Source organism: Ranitomeya variabilis, chromosome 1 (genome assembly GCF_051348905.1).
Source record: "Ranitomeya variabilis isolate aRanVar5 chromosome 1, aRanVar5.hap1, whole genome shotgun sequence".
Classification (NCBI taxonomy): domain Eukaryota; kingdom Metazoa; phylum Chordata; class Amphibia; order Anura; family Dendrobatidae; genus Ranitomeya; species Ranitomeya variabilis.
The window spans coordinates 13,064,472-13,076,084 of NC_135232.1; the positions used below are offsets into that span (position 1 = coordinate 13,064,472).

The window sequence follows — 11,613 nt, forward strand, 5'->3', positions numbered from 1 at the left end:
TTGGCCGTCTGTCATGGCAAGATTCAATGGTGTAATAAACTGTTGGACTGTATTCTGGTGTGACTATGCTAAAAATAGTTCACCAATGTAAATGTGCCTTATCTAAAAAACTTGTAAACCTTTGTTTTTAAAATGTTGTGTTTTAATAAAAAAAATTTCTTACGTTTTCTACCATGCTTCCAAGACAAAATTTATACCATACCATATTTATTTGTTTGTCAGATCGCCGTGTATCGTTGTGTTTGACAGCAAAATCAACGATACCAGCGATGTTTTACACTGGTAACCAGGGTAAACAACGGGTTACCAAGCGCATGGTCGCGCTTATGTTTACCGTGGTTACCAGTGTTAATTGTAAACTAAAAAATAAAAATAAATATACTCATCTTCGCGTCCCCTGGCGTCCACTTCCTGCACTGAGTGAGCGCCGGCCGTAAAGTGAATGCACAGCACAGCGTTGCTGTGAGGGACGTCACTCAGTCAGTGCAGGGAAGCTGACGCCGGGGGATGCGATTGTGAATATTTTTTTTTTTTTTTCATTTTACACTGGTAACCAGGGTAAACATCGGAAGTGCGCCCTGCGCTTAGCAACCCGATGTTTAACATGGTTACCCGGGGACCTCGGCATCGTTGGTCGCTGGAGAGCGGTCACACAGACAGCTCTCCAGCTCCCAAATAGCGATGCTGCAGTGAATTGCATCGTTGTCTGTTTTGCTGCAGCATTGTTAAGTGTGAAGGTACCTTTACAGTATGTGTCCACGTTCAGGATTGCATCCTGAATTGCTCAGGTTTTTTCATCAATATTTGTAAGCCAAAACCAGGAGTGGAACAATTAGGAAAAGTAGAATAGAAACATATGCTCCACTGCTGTATTTATTACCCACGCCTGGTTTTGGCTACAAATATTGAATTAAAATCCGGACCAAATTCGGATGCAATCCTGAGCGTGGACACATACCCTTTTTCTTTGAAAACAACTCATACACTTTAGTGTTTGGAAACACCTCATACAGCAATGAACGACACCCAAAGAAACGGTCAAATTAAAAAATCCAAAAATACTGTCTGACATTGCATATATGAGGCGTTTGAAGCACAAATAAACGGCGCACGGAGTGAATTACCGAGCATTGTACTTGAAAAGAAGACCAAATATTGTATACAAAAAAATAAATTTTTATTGGGGGGAAACAGAAAAAAAGGGAAAAGCAAATTAGGGGGTATCAACATCCGAGGGGGGATCAACATCCGCTACCAGCGGTGACCGGTAGCTTCGAGTTCTGGACCTGAGAGTGGGAGTGGTAGAGGAGGAGGAGCCGCCATACTGAAGGAGGCTTGAGGGCAGGTCCAAACCCCCCGCAGGGTACACTGGGGAGACCGCCTCGTCAGTGGAGGAGGGAGGAGGCAACACAAGCCGCCTTCTTTTTTGGCTTGGTTGGCCCTGGCTGCTCCTGCTGTGGCTAGAGCCACGACGAGATGGTGTGTGTCCTGGAGCAGCCAGAACCTGTGCCTCTGGGTGTGTGTCTGTGTGCCTCCTCTTATGTTTTCTTTTTTTTTTTTCCCTGCCTTCGGCGGCATCTCCCCCAGAAGCACTCCTACGGGAGGATGAGGGCCTGGCAGGAGCAGGAGTGGGCCGCACACTGGTATGGTGGCTGTGGTGGCGTCGCCCGGCACTTGGACCAGGGTGGGGTGGCTGGAGTGACTCTGCAGCAGTAGTCGGAGTCACGCTAGCCAGCGACGGCACTACGGGCAGTGTCGCTGACTGCGCGACCCGAGACTGCTGCAGAGCCCTCACGTAAGAATTGTGGCAGTCCTGCATCACCGAAATCTGGAGTTCCGGCGTAAGGTTTTCCACCATGCCCTTAGCAATTGTGCTTAAAAAATGTTTTGCCGGATTTGTGAGCTCGGCTTCCAGGATTTCAAGGCGCCGTCCCATACTGGACATTTCATCTCTCAACGCCTTGAAACCGTTCTGGAACACCGTGCCCAAGTGCAAAAATTCAGGCATGACTGACCTGTCCGAGGCCCGCTGGCGCTGTCGGGAATTCCCGAACGAAGGTGCGCCAGAGGCCTCGGGCAGGGGAAAACCTGACGTACCGGCAGCCGGTTCTCCAGATGATGGTGGTGCAGGCCTGCTGTCGCTGTGGGATGGCTGTGACGGCTCAGATGGCGATCCATGAAGTTCCGCTTCACAGGGGGGAGCTCGCTGGAGGGTGCTGCTGTGTGTCCTGTGAAAAGATAATGTAAAAATTAGTCTTCAATTAATAAACTATCACATACGCCAACTCCTGTAAAAAAATGTTCATTACATGACACAACAAAACATTACAATCCCCTGTCTCTCACTCTGTGTGGCCTATAATAAATTGCTGATTGTTATCGCCAGCTGACCATTAGGGCTCACGATAACAATCATGGACATACCGACGGCAGAAAATGACTGTACATTCCCTCTGCCAAAGGCAATGCATACCCCTGTCATATTTTGAAAAAATTTTGGTGTGAAATAATAATTTCAAGATGCCGTCTATGTCTCAAAAATAATAGAAAATTTAAGGTCTATAAAAAAAAAATTTAAAAAAAAAAACAAAAAAAAACTTTGCTGATCTGATCGCAGGAATGTCCATGACGTTAGGATCTTGTGATCGAGACGTCATCATTATTCCTGCGATCAGAACTACACTGACTCAGAACGTAACCTGTCATGGACTACAAGGACTCTCGCTTAACCTAAAAAAAATACCGTGGATGGCCAATATGCTACGCTGACTACATTGATGGCCAAGACACTATGTGCCTGGGAAATGTACTATGTGGATACGTGGCTAGAACGTGTACTATGTGGCTGCGATATAGTGGCCTGCAAACATACTATGTGTGTGGATGCACAATGTACGTGGCTGGGCAATGTACTATGTGGCTGTGCAATATATGTGTCTGGGCAATGTCCAATGTGCAATATGGTATGTGGACAAAATACTTACTGTCGGCGGCCAAGGATTGGTCTTAGGAACTGTAATTGTCGGTTGTATTTATATGGAACCGACTTGGCCGCAGCAGCACCACTCCTCGATTGCTCCTCCTCAGCACGCAGCCCCTTATTGAAACGGTCCTTCATGGATCGCCATCTGGTCCTCAACTTTGTCACTGTGAATGCAAAGAAAAAAAAAGGTTACATATGTAGCATTTTAAAATGATAAAACAACCGTGTGTGATGCAAAGTTTAGGCGTTGATAGCATCACACACGGTTGTGTTTATCCTGGCAAGATGGGTCATAGCAGCGTATCAGCAATACTCACTAAAGGTGCCTTTGTCCTTGGCGGAGGCACTGTCAAAGCCATCCCACAGCGACTTTGCCACCTCTGCCCACAAACGCCTAGAAACCACCTGGTCCATGTGCCGGGGGTCACGGCTGTCCCACAACGGGCCACGCTCCTGGATGCTGGAGATCAGGAGCTCCACATCGATACTCTCCCTGTGGTCCCGTTGTGAAACCTAGAAAAAATAGAAAACAAAAAGGTTACAAATAGGCAAATATAAACAACCATCATCAGCACCTGGCATGATTTGTACCTTTGCCCTATCCTTTGCCATTTTATGTATGTATATTGATGGTTTCTAAACCTGTATTTTTGAATGTTTTTGTGCAGGGAGTTCAACTGTATGTTACCTTCCCCCAAATACTTGCTGCCCTGAAAAGCTATATGTAATTAAGCTTAGTAAACAGCCCTAGTGAAACCAGGTTGCTCCTAATGTTCCTCCCAGCAGGATGCCACAAAAAAAAAAAAGATAAAAAAAAAAAAACAAATACTCACTTGCCGGCCTGACGACCCATCTTGGCACCGATCTCCCTGCTCCCGCTGTGTGCCTTCCCCCTCACTTGAAGAAGCCTGTAAAAAAATGTATACAAAAATTAGTGACAATGCTACAAATGGCAGCGAATAGTAAGCAACTGGACATAATTACTCACCGCACTCCCCCTCGCCGATTGCCTATGTTCAGACTCTGACTCACTCGTCATTCTTGCAAGTTTGCTCTGCAATGAAAAAATGAGCAAAAAATCACATTCAAAGCAATGCCACATACAATAAAACATTAAAACAACCACAATTGACTGTTGACTGATAGGACAATGCAAACTCAAAAAGCGACACCACAACGCCATACATTACAAGAGAAGACAATAGAAGAAACAATACAAGAATAGACCCAAACAAAATTAAGCAAAAATAGACACCTATGTCCAAATTTAAAAAAAAAAAAAATAAAAAAATAAAGAGGAAAAAAAAAGGCACAATGAAATAGCAAACTGCACGCCATACTTTACAATAGCAACAAGACATGATCCAAAACAACACCATCTGGTGACATCTACCACAGAAATACATCTGAAAAAGGCGATAAATACCATTATAGATAATAAGCAATAAACATTACAGGACAATATACAGCAACCAAAAGAAAAACCATAGTCAAATAGAAAAGAGAACACAAGAAATTTTTAAAAAAGGGCCCAAACTAAAAAAAAAAAAAAAATAAATACTACACACTTGGCTATGGAAACATTCAAGACAGGAGATATATATATGGAAGCCATACAGAAAACGAATGGCATATAGCAGCACGGAACAATACAATACAAATGAAACATCATAAATGTAGCCCCCCACCAGCAAGAAAAGACACTCAAGGAAAGAAAAAAAAATGCCAACAGCATAATAAAACCCAGCAAGACATGAGCCTAGAAAACGCCATACGGTTACCCCAACAATAGAAGCCAGAAAAAGACATGCACCACAAATTTTACAATAAAAAATCTTACAAAAAAAAGGCATTGAACATCCGCATGACACAAGAACAACCAAAATATAAATCCAAAACCAATCCAAACCCAGCAAGGCCGCACACAAGAAACGCCAGCATATATCAGAAACACATTAAAAAAAATGTTATTATTCAATAACAACCTACAGTGCCATAACCGTACAATATCACAGAGCAAACATTGCACAAATTAAATCAAAAAAAAAAATAAAACACAGAAAAAAAATTATGCAAAGAGAAATATATACTTACAGGTTTGGAAAGCAGGTTGCTCCTCTCAGTGTCTTGTGTGGATAGCCTGGTGAAAGACAATGGCAAACCCCCACCCCTTTTTTTATATATATAGTGCTTTTTTTAAGTGTCTAGACAAAGTCTAGACAATGTTTTGCATTTTTGTAAGAAAAACGCATGCGTCGTACAACGCATCACGACGCAAGTACTTGCGTCGTCTGCGTTGTCAATGCAAGTCAATGGGAAAAAAGGCGCATCGACGACGCAAACACGACGCAAACACGACGCATGCGTTTTTTAAAAAGTCTGCGCCGCCCAAAAAATGCAACATGTTGCGTTTGCCGCGCCCTGGCAGGTGCGCCCTAACGCCGCATGCGGCGTACGACGCACCACAACGCATGACAACGCATGTACATGCGGCGCCATGCGGCCCCAATGTTAAAGATAGGGCCGCACGACGCATGCGGTGCGTTGCGGCGGCGACGCTGCGGCGCACACCGCAAATGTGAACGTAGCCTTAGCTATTCGATTTTCATGTATGGCAGTTAGTTATTAGTTAGCTATTCGATTTTCCATGTATGGTGAATTATACATAGAGTGGCTATTGTTTGGCTAAAATTTTGATCAGGACTTTGAGATGTTTATTTTGACTACTTGTGGTCCATGAGTTATTCACGTAAATCGCTTATGTCGCACATAATCAAACACACTCAATCGTACGTAAGTTCAGTTTGAAAAGAAGTACCCTGGACCACTAGTACTCAAAATGAACTCAATGTCCTCAAATGTACTCAAAATCTGCACCAAATCTTCACCTGAGGTCTCTGGCAGGTCACCTGTGTTTTTGATGCCCTTTTCATGCTTTTTTGTATGCGGATTAGTGTGTGTTTTTGCAAGCTAAATAAAGATACACAAAAAAAAAGAATTTTGATGTAATTTGTTGTCCAACCTCTTAATTTACATACTCCATTGAAGAATAATGTTTTCACACACAGATCGATAGATATGATAGATGGATACAATAGATAGATACGATAGACATCTATCATATCTATCATATCTATCGATCTATCTATAGTATTTATCTATTATCTATCAATCGGTATATCTATTATCTTCCGATATATCTATCTATGAATATATCTATCAATATATAGATACATCAATAGAAAGATAATAGATAGATACGATAAATAGATAGATAGATAGATACGATAAATAGATAGATACGATAAATAGATAGATAGATACGATAAATGGATCACACATGCGAGAAACTCGGAGGAGTCTTGCATCTTAACCCCTTAGTGACAGAGCCAATTTGGTACTTAATGACCGAGCCAATTTTTACAATTCTGACCACTGTCACTTTATGAGGTTATAACTCTGGAACGCTTTATCGGATCCTGCTGATTCTGAGATTGTTTTTTCGTGACATGTTGTACTTCAAGATAGTGATAACATTTCTTCGATATTACTTGCGATTATTTATGAAAAAATGGAAATATGGCGAAAATTTTTAAAATTTTGCAATTTTCAAACTTTGTATTTTTATGCCCTTAAATCAGAGAGATATGTCACAAAAAATAGTTAATAAATAACATTTCTCACATGTCTACTTTACATCAGCACAATTTTGGAAACAATTTTTTTTTTTGTTAGGGAGTTAAGAGGGTTAAAAGTTGACCAGCAATTTCTCATTTTTACAACACCATGTTTTTTTTAGGGACCACATCACCTTTGAAGTGATTTTGAGGGGTCTATATGATAGAAAATAACCAAGTGTGACACCATTCTAAAAACTGCACCCCTCAAGCTGCTCAAAACCACATTCAAGAAGTTTATTAACCCTTTACGTACTTCACAGGAACTAAAACAATGTGGAAGAAAAAAATGAACATTTAACTTTTTTTTGCAAACATTTTACTTCAGAACCATTTTTTTTAATTTTCACAAGTGTAAAAACAGAAATTTAACCACAAATTTTGTTGTGCAATTTTTCCTGAGTACGCCGATACCCCATATGTGGAGGTAAACCACTGTTTGGGCGCACCGCAGAGCTTGGAAGTGAAGGAGCACCGTTTGACTGTTTCAATGCAGAATTGGCTGGAATTGAGATCGGACGCCATGTCGCGTTTGGAGAGCCCCTAATGTGCCTAAACAGTGGAAACCCCCCACAAGTGACACCATTTTGGAAACTAGACCCCCCAAGGAACTTATCTAGATGTGTGGTGAGCACTTTGAACCCCCAAGTGCTTCACAGAAGTTTATAACGTAGAGCCGTGAAAATAAAAAATCGCATTTGTTTTCACAAAAATGATTTTTTTCGCCCACAAATTCTTATTTTCACAAGGGTAACAGGAGAAATTAGACCACAAAAGTTGTTGTGCAATTTCTCCTGAGTACGTCGATACCCCATATATGGGGGTAAACCACTGTTTGGGCGCACCGCAGAGCTTGGAAGAGAAGGAGTGTCGTTTTACTTTTTCAATGTAGAATTGGCTGGAATTGAGATCGGACGCCATGTCACGTTTGGAGAGCCGCTGATGTGCCTAAACAGTGGAGACCCCCCACATATGACACCATTTTGGAAACTAGACCCCTTAAGGAACTTATCTAGATGTGTGGTGAGCACTTTAAACCCCCAGGTGCTTCACAGAAGTTTATAACGTAGAGCCGTGAAAATAAATAAATCGAATTTTTTCTACAAAAATGAACTTTTTGCCTCCAAATTTTTATTTTACCAAGGGTAACAGGAGAAAATGGACCCCAGAAGTTGTTGTACAATTTGTCTTGAGTACGCCGACACCCCATATGTGGGGGTAAACCACTGTTTGGGCGCATGGCTGAGCTCGGAAGCAAAGGAGCGCCATTTGACTTTTCAATGCAAAATTGACTGGAATTGAGATCGGACGCCATGTCGCGTTTGGAGAGCCCCTGATGTGCCTAAACAGTAGAAACCCCCCAAAAGTGACCCCATTTTGGAAACTAGACCCCCCAAGGAACTTATCTAGATGTGTAGTGAGAACTTTGAATGCCCAAGTGCATCACAGAAGTTTATAATGCAGAGTCGTGAAAATAAAAAATATATATTTTTTAACAAAGATTTTTTAGCCCCCAAGTTTTTATTTTCACAAGGGTAACAAGAGAAATTGGACCCCAAAAGTTGTTGTCCAATTTGTCCTGAGTATGCTGGTACCCCATATGTGGGGGTAAACCACTGTTTGGGCGCACGGCAGAGCTCGGAAGGGAAGGAGCGCCATTTTGGAATGCAGACTTTGATAGAATTGTCTGCGGGCGTTATGTTGCGTTTGCAGACCCCTAATGTACCTAAACAGTAGAAACCCCCAGCAAGTGACCCCATTTTGGAAAATAGACCCCCCAAGGAACTTATCTAGATATGTGGTGAGAACTTTGAATGCCCAAGTGCTTCACAGAAGTTTATAATGCAGAGTAGTGAAAATAAAAAAATATTTTTTTTTCCAACAAAAAAGATTTTTAGCCCCCAAGTTTTTATTTTCACAAGGGTAACAGGAGAAATTGGACCCCAAAAGTTGTTGTCCAATTTATCCCGAGTACGCTGATGCCCCATATGTGGGGGTAAACCACTGTTTGGGCGCACGGCAGAGCTCAGAAGGGAGGGAGTACCATTTTACTTTTTTAGCGCAAAATTGGCTGTCGTGTTTGGAGACCCCCTGATGTACCTAAACAGTGGAAACCCCCAAATTATAACTCCAACCCTAACTCCAACACACCCCTAACCCTAATCTCAACCCGATCCATAATCCTAATCACAACCCTAACGATAATCACAACCCTAACCCCAAAACAGCCCTAATCTCAACCCTAACCATAACCCTAATCAAAACCCTAAATCCAACACACCCCTAACCCGAATCCCAAACGTAACCCTAATCCCAAACGTAACACTAATCCCAAACGTAACACTAATCCCAACCCTAATCCAAACCCTAACCCTAATCCCAACTCTAACCCTAACTTTAGCCCCAACCCTAACCATAACTTTAGCCCCCGTCGTCACAAAAAAAGTTCAATGTAACCTTTTTTTTGTACGTCGCGTCCGCCATTTCCGCGCATGCGTGGCCGTAACTCTGCCCCCTCCTCCCCAGGACATAGACTGGGCAGCGGATGCGTTGAAAAACTGCATCCGCTGCCCACGTTGTGCACAATTTTCACAACGTGCGTCGGTACGTCAGGCCGACGCATTGCGACCGCCCCGTACCGACGCAAGTGTGAAAGAAGCCTAAGGCTACTTTCACACTAGCGTCGTACTCAGCCCATCGCAGTGTGTCGGGCCGACGTACCGACGCTAGCGTTGTAAGCGCCGCACAACGGGTGCAGCGGATGCTGTTTTTTCAACGCATCCGCTGCCCCATTGTGAGGTGCGGGGAGGCGGGGGCGGAGTTCCGGCCACGCATGCGCGGTCGGAAATGGCGGACACGTCGCACAAAAAAGTTACATGTAGCTTTTTTTGTGCTGACGGTCCGCCAAAGCACGACGCATCCGTCGCACGACGGATGCGACGTGGCAATCCGTCGCAATGCGTCGCTAATGCAAGCCAATGGAGAAAAAACGCATCCTGCAAGCACTTTTGCAGGATGCGTTTTTCTCCAACGACGCATTGCAACGGAAGCCAAAAAACGCTAGTGTGAAAGTAGCCTAACCCTAGCCCTAAATTTAGCCCCAACCCTAACCCTAACTCTAACCCTAACTCTAACTCTAACCCTAACTCTAACCCTAACCCTAATTTTAGCCCCAACTCGTCTTCTCCTGCCGGCCGGCAGATGGCAGCAGATGGCGGGCGCACCGCGCATGCGCCCGCCATGATGAAAAAGCTGGCTGGCAGGAGAAGACAGAAGAGGACCCAGGGACACCGGGTGAGTATGTTAGGGTCCCCGAATCCCCCTATTTCTCTGTCCTCTGATGTGCGATCACATCAGAGGACAGAGAATTACAGATCGCTTTTTTTTTTTTTTTTTGTGGTCGCCGGTAAACTGTTAATTACCGGCGATCGCAAAACAGGGGTCGGTGCAAACAGACCCCGATCATGTTCTTTGGGGTCTCGGCTACCCCCGGCAGCCGAGACCCCAAAGATCTGCCGGGTGCCGGGCGGCGGGCGCACTGCGCGTGCGCCCGCCATTTTTTCCCGGAAAAAAGATGGCGGCGCCCATGGGGAGACACGAGGAGCACCGGGGGAGGTAGGTAAGTATCGGGGGGCTATTGGGGGCCATCGGGGACCACATTTCTCTGTCCTCCGATGTGCGATCACATCGGAGGATAGAGAAATTAAACGGCAAATCGCGTTTTTTTTTGTTGCGACCGCCGGTAAACGGTTAATTACCGGCGATCGCAACTCGGGGGTCGGTAAAACCCCCCCGAATCATGTTCTCTGGGGTCTCGGCTACCCTCGGCAACCGAGACCCCAGAGAAAATCCGACTCTGGGGGGCGCTATTCACTTTTTCCACAGCGCCGTTAATTAACGGCGCTGTGGTTTAAGTACCCTTAGCGGCCGCCGTTAAAAGGCGTATCGGCGGTCGTTAAGGGGTTAATACCCGTCACTGCCGCCGTCACTTGGGACCGGAGTGTGCGGCTGCATGTATTTCTATGCAGCTGAATGCTCTGGTCCAGAGTGCCCATGGCAGTATTGACCTCGGCCTTAATTCAATGTTTAATTTAAAAAAAAAAAATAGAGAAAAAAAATGGTGCCATAGAGGGAAAGCCAGCGACTGTGGGACCGATGTTTGTAGCCTGGGAAGGGATTAATACCCATGGAGCTTCCAGGCTATGAATATCAGCCCTCAGCTGTCTGCGTAGCCTTTACTCGCTATAAATATAGGGGACCCCAAAAAAATGACGTGGGGCCCCCCTATAATTTATAGCTAGAAAGGCTACGCATACAGCTGCGGGCTGATATTCATAGCATAGAGAGGGGCCATGGATATTGGCCCCTCCTGGCTGCAAATACCAGCCCGCAGCCGCCCCATAAATGGCGCATCTGTGAGATGCGCCAATTCCGGTGCTTAGCCTCTCTCTTCCCACTCTCAAGTAGCGATGGGATATGGGGTAATAAGAGGTTAATGTTACCTTTGTAAGGTGACATAAAGCTGGCTTAGTAATGGAGAGGCGTCAATGATACACCTACCATTACTAATCCTATAGTAGTGAAAGGGTTAATAAAACACAACACATGCAGAATAAAGTATTTTACTGAAATAAAACACCACACAGTTTTGACCATATTTTTATTGTACTGGTAATCCATGCGAAGCCCTCGTCTCCTAGAAACAATAAAAAAAAAATAAACCAACAGAATACTCCCTGAGTCCGACGTAGTCCATTTAATAACGAGTGTCTCACGACGAGTCCAGCTCTGCTACATCTGGATGCCTGACATCTAGACATAGCAGAGCCTGTAGATGATCGCTGGAGATAACTCTCCAGCAATCACCTACACTGCAGCATTCTCACAATCAGCTGACCGTGAGAACCAGCCTAGTGTGACCGGAGATAACCCCCCATCACGTGCACGGCACTT

At 44.3% G+C, this 11,613-nt stretch overlaps 1 protein-coding gene across 1 annotated transcript; it reads right to left on the reverse strand.

Annotated features, from left to right (window-relative positions):
• Positions 1-549: 549 nt before the first annotated feature.
• On the reverse strand, positions 550-5,571 carry LOC143793558 (uncharacterized). Its single transcript, XM_077280627.1, has 5 exons — positions 3,972-5,571; positions 3,817-3,891; positions 3,301-3,496; positions 2,985-3,147; positions 550-2,228 (listed from the first exon to the last, which is right to left on the reverse strand). Exons 1-5 carry the CDS (start codon positions 4,164-4,166, stop codon positions 1,214-1,216), a joined length of 1,644 nt encoding a protein of 547 aa, XP_077136742.1. The 5' UTR covers positions 4,167-5,571; the 3' UTR covers positions 550-1,213.
• Positions 5,572-11,613: the final 6,042 nt, after the last annotated feature.

Coding starts and splice junctions, on each gene's coding strand:
- LOC143793558 (XM_077280627.1), bottom strand. CDS start 4,166: ATGGCGTTGTGGTGTCGCTTTTTGAGTTTGCATTGTCCTATCAGTCAA. Junction 3,497..3,816: donor ATGGGTCGTCAGGCCGGCAA/GTGAGTATTTGT, acceptor TATTTTTTCTAG/GTTTCACAACGGGACCACAG. Junction 2,229..2,984: donor CCAATCCTTGGCCGCCGACA/GTAAGTATTTTG, acceptor ATCTTTTCACAG/GACACACAGCAGCACCCTCC.